Below are 20,084 nucleotides of genomic sequence, written 5' to 3' on the forward strand. Positions count from 1 at the left end.
GAGAGAGAGAGAGAGAGAGGCGTTTGACACCAAAGGAACATCGAAACTCATTGTTCTTATTTACATCCCTCTGTTGGACAGAAAACTAGAAATTCCGGAAGCTGTACGCTTACATGCTGTTACTCTTGGTATATTGTTACTTTTTCCAGTATATTCCCACATACCGCATCGCAACGATACGCTGCCAACAGTTGGGTTACACTAATGACAGGACAATTGCCCGTATTGACCGGATGAGATATAAATAGTCAGAACTTTTTTGTTATTTGATAGATTATTTTAATATTTGAAGACCTTAGAAATATTAGACTATATTTTATGAATATTTAACAAAAAAAAGTTGACCGGACGGATTTCACACTCACTGATGTACGCTTTACAATATTGAACTGATCGACAAAAAGTGTTACTAGTAATATCTCTTTTGTTTTACAATATTTTTTCATACAACTAGGAAATCTGCGAGATTAATAGTTATCTTATATGAAAATTTAAACTTCATAGTAAAACAAAATTTTTTTCTAAAAAAAAAAGTTGACCGGACGGATTTCACATTCGCCGATGTACGCTTTGATTATACTGAAATGATCGACAAAAAGTGTTATAAATATCTCTTTTGTTTTTAAATATTTTTTTTCTTCGTGAAACTAAGAAATCTGCGAGATCAATAAATATGTTAATATAAGAAAATATTAACTTTACAGTAAATAAAAAAGTTTTTCTACAAAAAAAAGTTGAGCTGACGGATTTCGCTACAAATAATAAAGACCAGATCAACAAAAAATGTTGATATTTCTCATATCTAACAATATTTTTCGGTGAAATTAATAAACCTTCAAGAAAAATAATTGTATAAATGGTATTGTATGTAAATACTAACTCAATTATAATAATAATAATAATAATAATAATATCTTTATTTAAAGAGAGTAACTTATTTGAATTAAACCCAATCGTAAGGTAATTTAAGACCATATCAAGACCACTTTCGGCTATTTTTTAGCCATACATTTTGTTTGTTTCGAGTAGCATTTTCATTTTTTGCACTTAAATCAAAACGTCATTTGCTTTCTCTTGCTTTAGTGAACGTCCCTTTGAGCGGGCCGCCATTTTAGAAATTAGCAACCTTTACGACGGACTCTAAACGGCGACGTCATAATACGGTCACGACACTATAGGCGGCGCCGAGACCGATGCGTATAAACAATAGTGTGATTTCCCTTTAAAGGTGTATGTGTAAGGTTTATAATCCATGTGCATGTACAACTTAGTTAACTAACCCTGTGCATGCACAGCCTTAGTTGACTTACTCTGTGTAGCACAGTCTTAGTGGACTTACTCTGTGTAGCACAGCCTTAGTGGACTAACCCTGTGCATGCACAGCATAAGTTGACTAACCCTGTGCATGCACAGCCTTAGTTGACTAACCATGTGTATGCATTGTTAGTCCTTTGAATAAACTAATATGAAACCAATAAAGCAAGTCATGCAAAAACATGTTTTCGTACATGTACAAACCCTTGAAGTTCTATGTTGAAACATATATTCCTATATAAAATGTAGACTAAGGCTTGCTTAATGTATGTACTTTAACAGTGCATTACAGTTGCACCAAATACTTGTACAGTTTATACACATGCAGCTTAGAGGAATTTGTTATCCATGTTACGATTGGCTTTGTGCAGTTACTCTCTATGCACAATTACATGTTTGGATGGAATTTGGACTTGTTTTTCTAAAACTATAGTCAGTTTTATGTATACTGTTTTGAATCATTTTAATAACTGCTCTGAAAAATCTATTCAAAATTCATACAATTGTAAGTCGAGGATACTGATGATTTCCTTTTGTAATCATTTTAATTGCTCATTGATATATATTTTGCAGGAGAAGAATTCACATTCTACCTTTTAATAACTCAGGAAATCCACCATTTAGAATTGGCTACTCAATTTGCAACAGTCCAAGTCAAAAATATATATGGAATAACCATACATTGTCTTAAAATTTATCAGAACAATTATCAGAAACAGGAAGTAATGAGGCATTTCTATCCTTATTTGAGCCTATTAAGGCAATAAAGTATGACACATGGGCAGATAATAGAAAAAAAGACAGAAGACATTTACTTTATTACATAATAAAACATAATTTTGTTACATTCAATATATAAAATAAGAGAATAGCAAGTTATAACATCAATTCATGGCAGTTGTGGTTCTGATTTCAGAATGCCTTTCTTTTATTAATTTGTTTGTCAAGTTAATTAAGGAAACTACTATTTATATCAGTTGAAATCAAGTTTCAAATGTTTAAATAAGTCTGATGGTAAAAAATTGAAAGAATGTTTTACAAAACTCATTGTCAGATCATCAATTTTATTTTAACCTCTATTCAATTTGTTTTTTATTTATAACAATTGGGGCAAAACTTATCAAACATACATATATAGAAATTTTAGACCATTTATAACAAAAATAACCATGATCCATATGTATATATATATACATACCATTACATATATCACATTCTAAAAAAAAGTAAAAATCTCTTTAATGATAATAAATGTCATTATTTATAACTATCACAGTTTTTTTTTTCACTTATTAACCTTGCTTATCACATTAAAGGGCATAAGATACACTCGTATATCACATTCTAAAAAAAAGTAAAAATCTCTGATACACTCATATATCACTTTCTAAAAAAAGTAAAAATCTCTTTAATGATAATAAATGTCATTATCTTTAACTATCACAGTTTTTTTTTTCACTTATTAAGCTTGCTTATCACATTAAAGGGCATATGATACACTTGCAGTGAAGCTAAAATTCATTTTAAGTTAATGCAGTATTTTTGCAATAATAACTATTTGAGAGTTATTATCAGAAGACTTGTAATATTATTTTATCATGATATATTAAATTATCGAGAAAAATATAAGTTATGCATATATTTTTTATTGACAGCAGAAATAACTTCACAATGACATATAGAATAACCATACATTGTCTCAAAGTATAAAACTTATTTATAAGTAAAAGGCTTAGAAACAGGATGAATGCGAGTCTGTCCCAAGCATTTCATCCTGTTTTGAGGCGAGTACAAATAAAATTTATATTTTGAGACAATGTATGGTTATTCTCTTTATTATGTACTGCAACTCTGAAGTTTCTAGTAAATAAAACATTTTTGATAAAAACCAACATTTTGAATGTTGAGGTAGACAACATTAAAATTTAGTGAATCTGTATTGTTTATTGACCTTATATTACTTCAAGAATCTTATACCAAAATTGCACAAAACAATTACTGTTTCAAATTTTTGACATGCCCCTGTAGTGCAGAGAACAAATATCTATGGGTCACTTATACATGTGTACTATTAAAATTATAAACCAAAAAACAGATTGACTCACCATTGATAACCATGACAATATTTACTTCTGTTAATTTTTTTGAGAAAAACATTTAAGTATGAAATTTTGAGTTTTAGATGAAACATGCAATTCCTAGAGATATATATTTTTTCATATTTCAAAAGTGCACATCAAAATTGACTTTCAATTAAAAAATTAAAGAAAGTTTCACCATGGGTTCTTTACTGAATCACATGTCTTTAAGAATCAATAACAGTGCATATACAAAATTGTCTGAATATTTGTCACACATATCCAAGAAAAATTTGCAACTCTGTTACTGCAGTACTAACTTGCCATAGTTTTAAATCATAAATGATTGAACATAAATTGTCACTATTTAGAAATTAAACTAGAGGAACTGTGATCAGAGCTCACAAACTTATACCCGGCTCCTAGCAAAGTTCATGTTTTGGTATTGGAAACCCCAAAAACCAATTTGACCAAAAATCAAACAGGAGGTGCACAATGGCATTATATGATTAAGAATCTCAGAAAGTTTCATTAAATTGTGATTAGTGGTTTAGGAGGAGTTGCAGATTCAAAATGAGTACCCCATTTTAAGGGCAATGGCAAAGTTCATGTTTTTTCAATTAGAAACCCCAAAAATGATTTTGAACAAAAATAAAATAGAAGGTGCACAATGGCATTACATCATTAAGAATCTGAGAAAGATTCATTAAATTATAACAAGTGGTTTAGAAGTTGCAGATACAACATGGGTACCCCTTATTTTTAGGCAATAGAAAAGTCCATGTTTTTGAAATGGAAACCCCTAAAATGATTTTGAACAAAAACAAAATAGGAGGTGCACAATAGCATTATATCATCAAGAATCTGGGATTTGTTTCATTAAATCATAATAAGTGGTTCAGGAGGAGTTGCGGATACAACATTGGTACCCCCTATTTTTAGGCAATGGCAAAGTCCATGTTCTTTTAAATAGAAACCCAAAAAATGATTTTGAACAAAAACAAAATAGGAGGTGCACAATGGCATTATATTATTAAGAATCTGAGAAAGTTTCATATCATTCAGATAAGTGGTTAAGGAGGAGTTGCAGATACAAAGTATACGGGACAGACGGACGGAAGGACAGACTTCCCCATCACTATATACCTCCGCTTTTTAAAGCCGTGGTATAATGAAGGATTTAAATGCATGTGCATACTTCTCTATACAATTCAACTCAATATTTCTAGAGGTTATAAATGATGTGTAAACTTGGTCAATAAATTAAAAAAATAATAATAAATGTTCATGGTTATGTAAGGACAGTTGAAATAATACGTCCCTTAAACGGGCGTATAAAAAGAGTGACAAACATAGCGATTAATATTTGATTTTGAATTTTGATGGGTATTAAAACCAGTAAATTAGTTAATGAATCAATTACTGCTCAGAAAGATTGAGTGACATTTGAGTTTCTGGAATATGTGTTATTTGTGTGTCAGACATGGACACTTGAGTATTGTCAAGGGTATCAATGGTGCTATCTGATTGTGTACACAAAGAGTCAACTGACGTCTGTTCAAAGTGCTCTGCAATTATGTTATTCTTGTTTTTTTCTAACTCAATTAGAATTTTCTTTTTATATTTACAAATAATACTTTCTACTGTGTTTCCGGAGCATGTTTTGTTGTTTATTTTAATATCAAAATTTACAGTAAATTGAGTGGGATGCATCAATGGATCCCTAGCTTGTGAACAGAACTCCACAAATCCAGTTGGTAGACTTTTCTTCTTTAATGTTACATCTGAAAAAATATAAAGTTAAGATACTTATTACCTTGAAAACAACAAACTTGTTTTATTACATTATAATTAATTCACTGACTTAGCCTAACACTTTAAGTTAAATAAGACTTCTTTTATTTAAACCAAGGATCAAAGTATGAAGTTACATAAAATTGACAAAAGTTATATTGTTTTATATCTACAACATTTTTGCTGTTAACAGTTTATCTTTAACTTCATATGTGGCACGTGCAACAATATTGCTCGACTTAAAGGTCATAATTTGCATAACGAATCGGTCGATTTCAATGAAATCCCATTTATTTGTAATTTGGTTTGAGCAGATGGTGTTTTCAAACAAATACTTTTGAGGCTATCAAATATTTAATTTAAATTTTATAACATGACATATCTGGCAATTCACAATGCTTGCTAAATTTTCTAAATTAAAGTTTATTTAAGGTTTAAGACTTAACTAGAAGACAAAAATATGTATTTTATTCCTAAAAGCTGTAAATATGAGAATTGAATGCTGGTTTTTGAAAATGTATCTGGAAATAAATGCAAGTAGCGATCACATTTTAAGCAAGAAGCACTTCCCCGCTTCATACAAAATGTGATAGCTACTTGCATATATTTTCCTATAGAATTTCCTTAAAATTACCAATTAAGTGGCAGAAACTCAAAAATCGGTCTAAATGCATATGTTAAAAGTGATGTCACCCAAACTCAAAGTTGATATGTGTTTTGTGGTAATAAGCATTGTGTTTAAGTTTCATAATATTTGGTTGAGTCAATACTAAAGGAAGAGATCTGAGAAACCAATTTTGGGATTTACAGATGTAAATTCTGATGTACAGCCGCACATATTTTGCCACATATACACAGTGTTGGCTAAGATGAACCAAGGTTTTATCTTTCTCACTGCATGATTAATTATCTTGTGTAAAACAAATTTTAATGTTTTGGATTTCATATTTTTCATAATAAAACATTATTGCATGCCTATTGCTTTCAGAAAGTGTCTGTTACATGTTTATACTTATGTACTGTACTAAATGTATAAAATTACCTGCAAAGTCCCTCAACCTGGAGGATTCCTGAGGAAACAGGGATTTGGCCGATTCCCAGTTTTGAGAATCTGTCTGGTTCACAAATGCTGTTTTTAAAACAGATAAATTTTTTTCTATCTTCAACCATTCCAGTCCTTTTTTTAAGCCTTCTGTTTTGGATTTTTGTAGAGCAAGTGTAACAGTTTCCTTATTAAGACCCTGAAGAATTCTAAATAACTGAAAAGTAAAACAACTAGATAATTATTATTTCCGAATGTTTATGATGTTATTTTCATTCATGACCCATAAAGGATGCATTATCAGCTCTTATGTTAAAATGAATGGTTTTTACTGAATTTTTCAAAATTAAAATGACTCCGTTATATTAGTTATCTTGGTGTAATCAGGGATGTACAGAATTTACGAGTAACGATGTAATAATCTGTTTCTCTAATGATTATTAAACCAATTTTTTTATAATTTTATTGGCACTTGCCTCGAAACAGAACAAAAGTGCAAATTAAGCCTTTATTTTTTCCATGTTTCTAAGCCTTGTACAAATTATTACTATATTCTGATATGACGTGCTTCTTTTGCTTTGTAAACAACACTGTGATAAAATTCTTGATATATCTATACTTAGCGCAGACTCAGAGATATACATAACAATATACCTCCCTCGTAAATCCACATGTATTGGAATATATTTGCAAACGCTATGCCGATTTTATTGTTTTAAAAATTGCAATTGAAAAAAGACTACAGAACTTTTATTCTTATTCAGATGTATAACAAAAAGAATTAATGCACAAGAGCTCGTAGAAATCTACAAAATCAAAATAAATAAAATTCCGCGAAAGTCCATTAATGCTTTTGGCGCATTTATGTCATTTCAAAACATGGCGTCATACAAATGAAAACACTTAAGCTGAAGGTTTTTCCGTTACGTGAACCATCGAAATTCGTATATTACATTAAAATGGATTTTTGAGGTAGGTGTTGTTTCATTTTCTATTTTATTGCATTATTCGCATATTTACTGATTTCAGCAAGTCAACATGGCGGCTCCTTAGTTACGAAATATCAACTTTGGATTTGACGGTAGCTTAAGAGAAAAACATGTAAATTAAAAATGGCAAATGTTGGGTTTGAGAATTAAAAGAATTAAGCACATTTTTTCTAGCGAAATTATTCATGCAAGCTACAGATTTATTAGAATGTTTTAGCTTTATCTTACAGGGAGTAAAAAAGAACAGCCACACACACGGCATACCCACCCTCGCTTCAGATTTTTAATGGAACAATGTATGGAAATTCTATAATCAATCTTAAATATTGAATACACATAAAGTGTCCCAAGTCAAATTGAACTGCTATCATTATCTGTTTTTCAGCTGTTATTTACCAGTTCTTCATATTTTTAGCAGTCTTTCAGCTGTTCTTAGCAGTCCATCTTATAGAAGTTTGAAAAACTGCCCTTTTTCACCATTTCTTAGCATTCATCTTAACAGTTTTTATACCTTCTAAAACTGCTGTCAATTTGTCAATTGGACAACAGTTATGACAGCAGTTCAATAGCAGTTTGATAGCAGTTTTGGTTTTAATCTCTGTTATAAAAATGCTTGGATCTGGCTGTATTTTCAGCTTGAAAGTAAACCTTTATTTGAAGATTATTCGATCATTTTCAAATGTGTATTTTGGCTCCAAGCTGTGTGTAAATGCTTGCTAATGAAAAACTACATTTTTGTCAGTTATAAGGTTTAGTTTAGGCTGAATGGAATACTTTCACACACCTGCAGTACAGTAAGTTGAAGTAACAGTTAATGCATGTGAATTTTCTGACATAACTTTGTAGGGGAAAACAGAAACCATACAGATCGAACGCCCCAAAAAAGGGGGATAGTTGTTTATTCAAATAGAATATCTGATGTTTACAGGATTGTGATAAAATACTAGCATATACTTACAGTGCAAGATGTTATTTATGAAAATAAATATATGAATATTTTAATAAAATTTTGTAAAAAAACGAAAAATGAATCATATTCAAGAGTTGAAAAAAGGGGGAGGGAATTTTAGGGAAACCTAGGCCGCAAATAGCTGATTGGTTAATATTGAACAAACAATCCATTTAATGAAGTTAATATATGTTACTTAGGTTTGATTCAGAAAGTGGAAACATAATAAATTACATGTATTAAGATTTCTTTTATTTAAATCCAAAAGAGAAAGAGGAGATAACTGTTGTCTTTTGGTCCACATAAAAAATATATATCATTTGTATATTGTATATAGAGAGAAATTAGTAGTACATTTGGTAATTAAATAATAATAAAAAAGAAATAACTTTTAATCTGAAAATCACTTAGTCAAGGTAATTAATAGTTATTATAATCTAGTAACCACTCTTATTGAATAAGTTGCTTATTAAAAGCACTGATATTTAAAGTGCATTCTTAACTGTTCTTCTTATTCAGCCACTTCCATAATTAATAAGGGGTCTATTCTAAGGCCAGGTAAAGTACCGGTACTCAAAAAAACATGTTTACACCCCCTTAACAAGTCGGTTATTGGATTGAAATAGAGTAATTTGATTGCAGTTACTGCTCAAATTACAAATATAACATGTATTTTTGAAATTTCAACAAGACTAACAGTAAAATTAGAATTTTATTTTTGCATTCATATCTTGTACACAGTTTATTTATCGTACCTTTGTATTCCAACTTTTGACAGATCTGATAGCATTCCATAGCAGTTATTAGCAGTTAAGAAAACCATATTAGGATGTACAACTTAACAGTTTCTATGAATATTCATTATTGATAGCTGTTATTATAGCAGTTCTCATGAATATTCAGAGAAGAAAGCAGTTTTTGAGTATCTCATTTAAATTTTTCGTCAAAAATAACTGCTAAATAATGTAATGTAATAATGTAATTGGTAATTAAATAATAAAGCTAAATAAACTGCTAAGAAACTGCTATGGAATGCTATTGGAATGCCTATATGAAAATTAACTATTGCCTTGAATTTGGCAACTGTGAATGCTAATGAACTGCTAAAGAACAGCTGTCAAGTAAGAACTGTGAATGCTAATAAACTGCTAAAGAACTGCTGTCCACTTTGACTTGGGGTAGCATATCAAAATGATGTAATAAACAAGAAAATGTACCAGCACTATCACTTTCCATGTTCATTATAAACCATAAATTGGGATCAATCTCTAATTTGCATACAATTCAATTAGATCACATTACATATGAATATGTGCACTATTTTCCAAGATGATGTGACTTCAATTTCATCATAAACTACCTAATTGACAAAAAACTTGAAAATATACTGTTTTTATATTTCAAAACTTTAAAGTACAATGAACTGTGAAATTTGCAGCACAACCATTTATTTTCAATCTCCTTTACAACTGAATCGTGTGTTTTCCTGTAGTACTGAGAACAGATTATTTATTTGTTTCCTGACTTGGGCTGGCAGAGATATCTATTTTCAGCTATTGCCAGGAAAATTTATCTATTTTCAAAATCCTCCTGCCCCCATGCACCACCTCCCCCACAGAATATAAAATGGATGCCCCCCCCTCCAAAATATCAAATGGTTGTCCCCTTAATTATTCTTTAATTTGATTTTAAATTAATTACATTTTGTGGTAAACTCTTCTCAAGACCTTCTTCAAATTCAAATGAGTGCACTATTTGAAGGAACATTTGGTAATTCTCATCTGTGTACCTTGCAACACTTAGGACGGTTGACATTGAATCTTTTGACATCTGAAAAATTAATTTACACTACATTAATTTTAGGCTTAAGGGCATTTAAACTAATAAGTACAATTATCTACCTTGAAAAGATTCTGACCAGGATTATCTTCTTTCATGCATATATTCTAAGGTCATGTACTGCAACTGCATAAAGTTTCATCAATATTTATCCAGGAGTTGCACTTAAGAAACCTGTTGTCACATATTGCTATATCAAAACTAAGAAAGTTCAATTAATTCCCTTGAAACAAATCCAAACAAGAAATATCCTCCTTCATGCAAATCCTCAGGTTGTGTGCTACAACTGTAAAATTCCATCAATATTGATCCATCCATTTAGGAGTTGTTCTTACCAGACCTGAAGCCACATATTGCTTATATTAAAACTTACTAATTTCAATTATCTGCCTTGGAAAAATTCCGACCAGCAATTTCCTCTTTCATGCACATTCTCAGGTTGTATGATACAACTGTGCAAAGTTTCATAAATATTGATCGATTCGTTTAGGAGTAGTTGGGCTTACAAACATATGGACTGACAGATTCAGACCGAAAGACGGACAGGGTGAAACAAAAACATTTTTTTGGGGGGTATAAAAAACATTTAGTTATTCTACCTGACTAAAGTTAGGTCAAATCTTAACTGGAACTTGTGATATAATATTAAACACATGATAAACGAATAAGAATATTATAAGTTTGAAGAGGCAAATAATGTTTAAAAGAGTGAATTATTATGTACTTAAACACAAATTAGAAGACATCAAAACCAAATAGCTCGTGCATTTTTCTGAGTAGGTGATAATTTTTGTTTAAAATAATATACTTTGCCATGGGCATTTGATAGCTAGTAGTACCAAACATAAAGATTGACAACTGGTTGATTTATTGACAGTTCAGATAACCAGAGCTACATGAACAACAATTTCGGTATTCATTATTTCTTCATTGAGTCTTGTGTAACTAAGAGTGACATCTCCTTGTTATATGTTCCAATTTTAGCTAGTCAAAATTTGTTGTCTTCCTTGAAAATCTTCATTATTTAATTTTTAATGCCACTTATTTCATTTAATCTTGATCATTACTAAATTTGAAAAACTATAAGATTTAACAATTTTTAATCAATTTATACAGACATTTAATCATATTAAGAAATTGATCTTTTTGTTTTGCAGTGTAAAAAATATAAAATACCGCACAATTGTTTTTTTTTTTTTTTCTGATTGTGTAAATAATAGGTCTGTAATAACCGTCCCTACAGTAATAGTCCATTTCTGTGAATACAGGCAGTGCAAGGGCCAGTCAATGTCGTTTAACTCCCCCACCCCCGCCCCCCCCCCCCCCCCCCTATAGTAGTAGTCCATTTCTGTACATTTTGCTGACAGAGCAAGGGCTTAATAGCCAGTCAAGGTCATTAAAAACGCCCCGTAGTAGTGTCCATTTTAACAAAGCTGACAATGATAAAGAAAAACTGACATTTAAATAAATTCCTGAAGAAAACACTAAAGTCTTTAATCTCCAGAAATGTCTCGATGAGAAAGAATAATAAAAGAAATCAAATGGAGTTAATGAACTTATGTGAAAAAGAATATAAATTATAATTGATAAAAAAATAAATTATCTCCCCTTAGTGGTGGAATTTAAAAAAAAAGAACAAAGACTTATCTAACATAAATCACCAACACAGTGGAAAACACATCATTTTTATTTTAAACATTCACTCCGATAAAAAGGTAAACAATGACAAAATTCAGACTGGGTAAAATCCACTTTAAAAGAGAGGCGAAAGATACCAAAGGGACAGTCAAACTCGTAGATCGAAAATAAACTGACAACGCCATGGCTAAAAATGAAAAAGACAAACAGACAAATAATAGTACACATGACACAACATAGAAAACTTAAGAATAAGCAACACGAACAGTGTATACCAAACTCTGTCTGACCGACAAAATGTCAGACAAAAAATCATTCGGTCAGACAGAAATTTTAAGATTTTTTGGTTGAATATAAAGTAGAAAAGTTCAAATCTCTCTTTCGGTCAGACAAACCCTAAAACAGTTTGGCAGACTGCACGAACCCTACCAAAAACTGGGGGTGATCTCAGGTGCTCCAGAAGGGTAAGCAGATCCTGCTCCACATGTGGCACCCATCGTGTTGCTCATGTTATTACAAACCCGGTAAATAAGTTAAAATATTTTTTCTATATAAAAATGGATGTTATTTAATTCAAATATAAGGATAAACATTACCAGAACCAGCAATTGTATTGCTTTTTGTGAAATTTTATAAAAATAGGTAGAAAGGCTAAAACATTACCTCATTTCCAAGACAGCATAAAGCTTCTTCCAGTTTCTTCCGGAGATTACTATCCCCAGTCTCTTTTCTTATCTGTCTTGCTTGAAATACTTTATCCTATTACAGATTTTAAGAGAAATCTTATTTATGTTATCTAAAGAAAATTTACAAATATATACAATGATGAAAATTTCATTTTAGTTTAGGGACAAAAGCAATATTTAGGAAGAAAGCTGAGCTAAATATGTATAATAAGGTTGAACTGTAAACCAATATCAATATTTTTTGTGCAGTGTAAATTTTTCTTTAATTTGTAAAATATATAAAACCAACATAGTTATACTGTTCAGTGTAACCTATAATTGGTTTACTTCAATGACAATGTTATTGGTGCATGGAGAGTTGTCACATAGACAATTATACGACATCTTATTTTTTTTATTGAAAGATTTACTCCAATATAGTATAGAATAATTGTTATCCATGCTTCACTGGGGTATGAGCTCAAAAACCTATTACTCCCTTTGCCTAAGATAACTCATGAAAATTCAAATAGTTACCTTGATTATGAGTCAATATTCCTTATGAAGATTCTAATTAACATATGGTATCTTCATATTGGATTGCATACCTGAAAATTGAGCTTCAGTACAGTACTGCTTGATTTGTTATGCAAATTACCCACAATCCTTGCCTCTTCTGATGTGAGGCCAACATACACTCGAGCCTGTAGTTTTCTGTAAAAAATGTTGTCAAAACATATTGATAATAAATAATTTAATAAGGATCCTTTCCATTCTCCAATATATAGTAATGTATATCTAAGTTTTCTGGTAAATAGTAATCTTACAGTTTAATGTTATTTGGCACGTCAACCCTCACCAGTCTCTAACTCATGAAAATCAGTCTAATCATCTCCCATAGTAACAATTTGATTGCAACTTATTTTTTTCATGCACATCTTTACTTATTATGTGTTTCACTTGTATGAAGTTTCACTGAAACCAATCCAGCCTTTAGAAGGAGTTGCCCTTAAAATAGTACCACTATACAGTATACATTCTAATGTATTTTTTTTTAACTACTAGTATTCCAATTATCTCCCCTTATGACAAACAAATTTCTTTATGCACATTCCAGGGGCAATAAGGGCTGGGGCGTGGCAGGCCTGTGTCTCCTTAAATTTGCAAATTTACCAAAATATACTTTCTTCTATGTATATTTACACTAGACTTCCTACCAGTAAAAAAAAAGATTAGCATTTATAACTAATTAAAAATATAACTTGAACATCAAGAGTATGATTAAGATCTGGTATGAGTTTTTTCCCCTTAATATTTTTGAACATATTCAAGTGTTAGGTTTTTGTTTTAACATCTAGAAATAAAATTTCTTTTATACAAAAATTATTTCATAAAAATAAACATACCTGTAATTCACATTTTCTCCACTTTCAATTAGATGCCTAAGTGCACCAGTAAAATGGTTACCACCTAAAGCATAATATCTGTATGTGGTAAATACTGAAGCATCAAAGTTTTCCTTTTTTGAGACCTGAAATTATGAGGTTTTTAAAATTTTTTGATTAAAAGGTGTGTTACGTATAAACATGAAATTAACAGAGTTTATTGTTTATTGAAGGAAGGAAATTTAAAGACCCTCATATTCATATATAAATTGACCAATAACAGAAAATTGTAAATTGAGAATTCTTTTCAAAACTAGTTATTAATATATCAGTAATAGTATTGCAATCAATTATACATCCTTAATTTGAAACTTCACAAACTAAATTTCGTTTGATTTTTTTGGTTGATTTGTTTTACTTTACATATAAGTCTGGCTCTGTATATATCTTATACTCAATCATTGTGAACATGTTCTTAAGCAACAGGTTAAGTCTTCAAATTTAGCATGTTTTACAACTGGTTGACTCCCCCCCTCAATTGAATGAATTACTTGGTAATTGAAGCCATGCTTTTTTTATTCTCTATCTAATATATTTAAATTTTTTATTCATGTGGGCTTGAATATATTGTAATTTTACCATGGGTTGCTCCTTTATGCAAAATATTTTACCCTGAGCGATAGCAAGGGGTAAAATATCAGCATAAAGGAACAACCCATGGTAAGATCACAATATATTCAAGCCCCCATGAATTATTTCGATTCTAATAGGACAAATACAGCAATTCTTCCGGATTGAAGCGCTCTAGGTGGAGGCAAATATAAAGGCACTATTAAATTGGCGTAAAAAGAATGAGCAAACTGAATTAGTGACATGCTTAAACTATTTACAATAACGTATTTAGATAGTTTTGGATGAATTTAAATGATAATTTACTTATATGTCTTATATGTATAAAAAAAAATGGCTTATACCACATTTTAGCATCGTTTATTTACGTTTCCTAGTTGTGATGATTTTTCGGATTCACAAGCGTGTATTTTCCAGTAAAATGCTTATATTCTTACGTCATAGTTCTATGACGTCGGGTAGCTCATTCATAAAAAAGCATATGAGGTGGGAGTAAGATCAGAACAACCCAAACAATATATTCATAATTTACCACAGGTGTGTACGCAAAGCATTTGAAGGACGTCATCTTAGAATTAAAGATATATATTGCTGGTACTGTAATAAAATGCTGAATGTAAAAACAGGCTGCTTATAATGACACTCACTATAGTTTTTGTCATAAACTATTTTCCATATATACACTGAATGATATTCAAAACAATGATCAAGAAAAACTTACACACTCTGGGTCTAGCAGCAATGGAAAGATGGTGGTTTGGCTTTTGCTGTTCAATAATTTAATTTTTAGATAGTCAACCCATTGCTGCTTCAGTGGTCTACATAGAAACTGCTCTGGTGTTTGATAAATTGACAAAATGTCAAGTTCAAACTTTCCTAAAAAGTGACAATAAACAGGTTATAAACTATCTATTTGCTTATTAAAACATAATTCTTTTCATAAAAAAGTATCCTAATTTATTTATCATGTTTTGTATTAAGTCTAATTTACATTATAATTAATTTTACTAATATAATTTTGTTTTCAATAATTCTGATTTTTTTGGCACCATTATTCCTAAACATCAATCCCAACCTTCCTTTTTTGATTCTATGAAAGATCATTTAAAATTTATAAACACAGGAATTTTCAAGCGGTTAACTGAATTTAACATGCATCATCATAGAATTTTTTTTTTCCATCAAACCATGTAAGAAATTATTTTATTGAATTACCAACAAATTTTTCTTCAACTGTCTGAACATATTTGTAAACTCCCTCATCGTTCCCTTCTTCCACATCAACATCTTCAAGGGGCTTTGTGGCCTTTCTCTTCCTTGAACAACCAGGTATGGCTGGAATACATTCACCTGCTCTCTGAATATAAAAAAAGATAAAAGATGTTTTGCTTAGGAATTAATAACACTGAACTATAAGTGGAACTAAATGAGCTTGTGAACATTAAATGATTTGGTATTGACTGTTAAAAGACCTTAAAGTTCTGAATCGAGTCTCTAAGTGTTTTAAATTTATTAGCTATTTGTGATGGATTTTGCTCATTGTTGATGTTATGTTACTCGTATCAATATCTATAGATTATCATTGCAATTTGGTCATCTCAACATGATTGATAATCTGTTCATAGCTATTTTACTCTAGCAAATAATTTTTCATATCACTCAACTTTCTTGGGAATGGAAAATATCAGCCAGTATTAAGATCAAAAGAGAATTTCATAAAAATATTGCAAAAACACATTTATATTGTCGAGAGTTGTTTTTTAGGCATCTATTCCCCATCCTCTTTTATCTAAAAGCAGATTTACCTGCAGTAAATAACTATCCTGTTGTCAATATGGTTATACATGTAGCAGGTGTGCTTACCACAATGCACATATAATGAATATTAGTTTATCTTATTAATAATGCTTCATGTATTAATAATATATTATGCTACACATTTTTATACATGTATCACTCAATCTATAATATAACAAGTGTGGACACAGGCCAACATGGATATTATCCAGCATTCTGAGAGTATTGTATGGCAATACATAGTCCCCTACCAGTTATAATTCATTGTTCCCAAAAACAAAATATGAACTTGATATGTTAATTTTTGTTAAAACTATAGATATCAAATATCAAATCAGTATAACGGTAGTCTGGCATGAATAAACAAGAGGCTCTCAAGAGCCTGAATCGCTCACCTGTATTTCAGAGGAGAAGATTTTTAAATGTTAACAAACTTGATGAACAAATTGTGTAAAATTGTCTTTAAAGGGCAATAACTCCTTAAGGGGTCAATTGACAATTATGGTCATATTAACTTTTTTGTAGATCTTACTTTGCTGAACATTATTGCTGCTTACAGTTTATATATATCTATAATAATATTCAAAATAATAACAAAAAACTGCAAAATTTTGTTAAAACTACCAATTCGGTGGCAGCAACCCAACAATGGGTTGTTCGATTCATCTGAAAATTTCAGGGCAGATAGATCTTGACCAATTAAACAATTTTACCCCTATCACATTTGCTCTAAAAGATTTAGTTTTTGAGATATAAGCTAAAAACTGCATTTGACCCTTATGTTCTATTTTTAGACATGGCGGCCATGTTTGTTGATGGATACAAACTTCGGATACAATTTTTAAACAAGATACCCTAAGGAACATTTAGTTAAAGTTTGAAGGTAATTGGCCCAGTAGTTTCAGAGGAGAAGATTTTTAAATGTTAGCAAACTTGGTGAACAAATTGTGTAAAATTGTCTGTAAAGGGCAATAACTCCTTAAGGGGTCAATTGACAATTATGGTCATGTTAACTTTTTAGTAGATCTTACTTTGCTGAACATTATTGCTGCTTACAGTTTATATATATCTATAATAATATTCAAAATAATAACAAAAAACTGCAAAATTTTGTTAAAACTACCAATTCGGTGGCAGCAACCCAACAATGGGTTGTTCAATTCGTCTGAAAATTTCAGAGCTGATAGATCTTGACCAATTGAACAATTTTATCCCATGTCAGATTTGCTCTAAAAGCTTTAGTTTTTGAGAAATAAGCCAAAAACTGCATTTGACCCCTATGTTCTATTTTTAGCCATGGCGGCCATGTTTGTTGATGGATCAACACTTCGGATAAAATTTATAAACTAGATACCCTAAGGAACATTTAGTTAAAGTTTGAAGGTATTTGGCTCAGTAGTTTCAGAGGAGAAGATTTTTGAAATAGTTTAGGACGAAGACGACAGACAACGGAGGACGCCAAGTGATGGCATAAGCTCACATGGGGCCCTTCGGGCCCCGGTGAGCTAAAATAAAGTGAAGAAAATTAATTAATTCTGAGATTTTTTTGATCTAAGGATCATATAACTCTACAAAATATCATCAAATTAGAACAAAATTTAAACTTGATCTGTAACTTAATTGTAAATTGTAATGGTAAAACTATAAACCAAATATCAAATCAAAATCTTTAAATATGACAAAAAAAATAGTGGAAAATTTATTTCTTGCATGATATTTTTATGTCCAAGGACCATAACTCTGCAAAAAAATCATCAGACCGGAACACAATTCGCACTTGATCTGTAACTTGTCAATGTTTAACTAAATGCCAAATTTCAAGTCAATATCTTTAATCATTAAAAAAAGATGCGGAATAATAATTATTTGAGTGAACTTTCTAAGTACAAGGACCATAACTCTGCAAAAAATCTTCAGACCAGAACAAATTCAAAGTTGATCTATAACTTGTCATGGTTAAACTATATGGCAAATATGAAGTCAATATCATCAAGCATGACGAAAAAAAGTGTGGAAAACATATTACTTATGTGATTTTTCTAAGTCCAAAGGCCATAACTCTGCAAAAACTCATCAGACCGGAACAAAATTAGAACTTGATCTGTAACTTGTCATGTTTATACTATATACCAAATTTCAAACCAATATCTTCAAGCATCATCCCCATGACAAAAAAAAAGTGTGGAAAGCTGATTTGCCGGACAGACAGACGGACTGACTGATGGACAGAGTGCCAACATAAAGTCTCCTTCAACGTTACTTCGTATGTAGGGGACTAATAAATATAGTTTTTATACTTCTGTTAAAATTCACTTACATCATACACGCTTGTGATGAATAATGTGTTGCTTTCCAAGTTTAGCATATTTGAAAAATCATTTTTTGCAGAGAAAAGGCTCCTCAAAAGTCTCCTGCCATTTTCAACGCCTGTAAATGCTATCTGAAATATATATAAAAAAAATCACAATTAAATGTTGTTGATGGTCTCATCTGTTTTTTTTTTTTAAACATTTTAATTTACAACACATGTTTAATATTGGATTCAAAATAAACTGCATTTGTATCAAATGTTCAATTGTGTTTTTTCTTATTTTGCTACCAGGAAACAAGGATTCTTTATACCAATCAGTAAAGTACACTTGTGTTAAGTTTTTGCTTTGTGAGGTTAAATAATTTCAGAAAACATTGTAATTTGAAAATCATGTATTTTTATCTCATCATCATGGTAAAATGTTATTCATTATTCTTTTTTGATTTTCATTTGATGTTTGTCCATAGTAATCTTATTCTAGTATCACTAATCTATAAATTCTATGCCAGGAAATGTTTGGACCCTCCCCCCCCCTTTTTTTTCTAAAATCTTGGAAGTCCACACCAATTTTGTACACAGACACACTTTTTGGCATGGACCCCTTTTTTTATGCCCCAATGCATTTTTTTTTCAAATGCTTTTGGCTTGAAATTTTAAATTGCAAATTTTCTTTTTTGACGGCGCCGGCAAATATTCTTATATCTATAAACGTTTACACAAAAGTAAAAGAAGGTTCTTACTGAGACCTTCATTGCTTTAAAAAACAGGACTTGTATGGTGCATATTAGATAAAAGGGTATTTTGTATTTTTCATTTTGACGCTGATGTCTCTTTTAACATTTATAAAAATTAAAATATGTACCCAGATTTCATCAGCATTCCTTCCTGGTTTTATTGAATTTACTGCCGGAAAATCTTCCCCGTTTGACTGGACGGCCTGTCTTCCATTAATCAACAATGTGATTTTCTTCTCGTCCTTGTTCTTGTCTAAGCACCAAGCCATTCTGTCAAACTCTCAGACAGACGAATTTGAAAGTTGAACGTTCCGTTTCGCGTTGTCTTTCGGAAGTTTAGGTTTTACATACGCATATTAGAAAAAAACGATGTAGTCCGAATTGACGTATGCAAGGTGAAAGGTCAAACAGCCTGGTTTTTAGCAGTATTTTGGGATACCAGACTAAACGGTCGTTCGGTACTTTTTGTTTTTTTACGTTCATGGCTCGGGAAAGTCATGAGAAAGTTCGAAATGATGTATGTTTACAACAGACGATAACGGTTAAGTAAGTTTCTAGAGACGCAAAAGAAATATACAATTTTTGATAATTTGAAGATAAACAGGAAGATATATATAAATAGTTAGATATACTGTTCCCAGAGATAAACTAGAGGGTTTTTATAATCCAATATACATATTTATATATCATTTCGACAGTTTCTTCCCTTTTATATCCAAATCAAAAGATTTTGTTGCAGTTTGCCTGTTTGGTTTTTGTAATAGCAAATATCGGAAATACCTCACACTGCCAGTGCATTTGAAGTTTACAGAATCGTTGATACTATTTAGCTAGTACAATAGTTCTAGTGGGTAACAAATAAAATTTAAAAGGTATCAAATCGATATGTCAAAAAAAAAAATCTGATTTAAAAAATAGA

The 20,084-nt window shown here is 30.8% G+C and overlaps 2 protein-coding genes across 7 annotated transcripts in view; both read right to left on the reverse strand.

Annotated features, from left to right (window-relative positions):
* LOC127722919 (TM2 domain-containing protein DDB_G0277895-like) overlaps window positions 1-20,084 on the reverse strand; it is a 122,398-nt gene that overhangs the window by 15,403 nt on the left and 86,911 nt on the right. The gene's annotated exons all lie outside the window — the stretch shown is intronic.
* Window positions 4,126-20,084, reverse strand: LOC127722745 (uncharacterized). Its single transcript, XM_052229341.1, has 10 exons — window positions 19,294-20,084; window positions 18,438-18,560; window positions 15,539-15,680; window positions 15,045-15,199; window positions 13,715-13,839; window positions 12,917-13,022; window positions 12,307-12,402; window positions 9,868-9,996; window positions 6,229-6,445; window positions 4,126-5,176 (listed from the first exon to the last, which is right to left on the reverse strand). Exons 1-10 carry the CDS (start codon window positions 19,432-19,434, stop codon window positions 4,812-4,814), a joined length of 1,599 nt encoding a protein of 532 aa, XP_052085301.1. The 5' UTR covers window positions 19,435-20,084; the 3' UTR covers window positions 4,126-4,811.

Source organism: Mytilus californianus, unplaced genomic scaffold, assembly GCF_021869535.1.
Source record: "Mytilus californianus isolate M0D057914Y unplaced genomic scaffold, xbMytCali1.0.p SCAF_1, whole genome shotgun sequence".
Taxonomy (NCBI): Eukaryota; Metazoa; Mollusca; class Bivalvia; order Mytilida; family Mytilidae; genus Mytilus; species Mytilus californianus.

Coding starts and splice junctions, on each gene's coding strand:
- LOC127722745 (XM_052229341.1), bottom strand. CDS start 19,434: ATGGCTTGGTGCTTAGACAAGAACAAGGACGAGAAGAAAATCACATTG. Junction 13,023..13,714: donor GGAGAAAATGTGAATTACAG/GTATGTTTATTT, acceptor CATTTTTTACAG/AAAACTACAGGCTCGAGTGT. Junction 6,446..9,867: donor AGAAGAGTTTACCACAAAAT/GTAATTAATTTA, acceptor TTTACTTTTCAG/TTATTTAGAATTCTTCAGGG.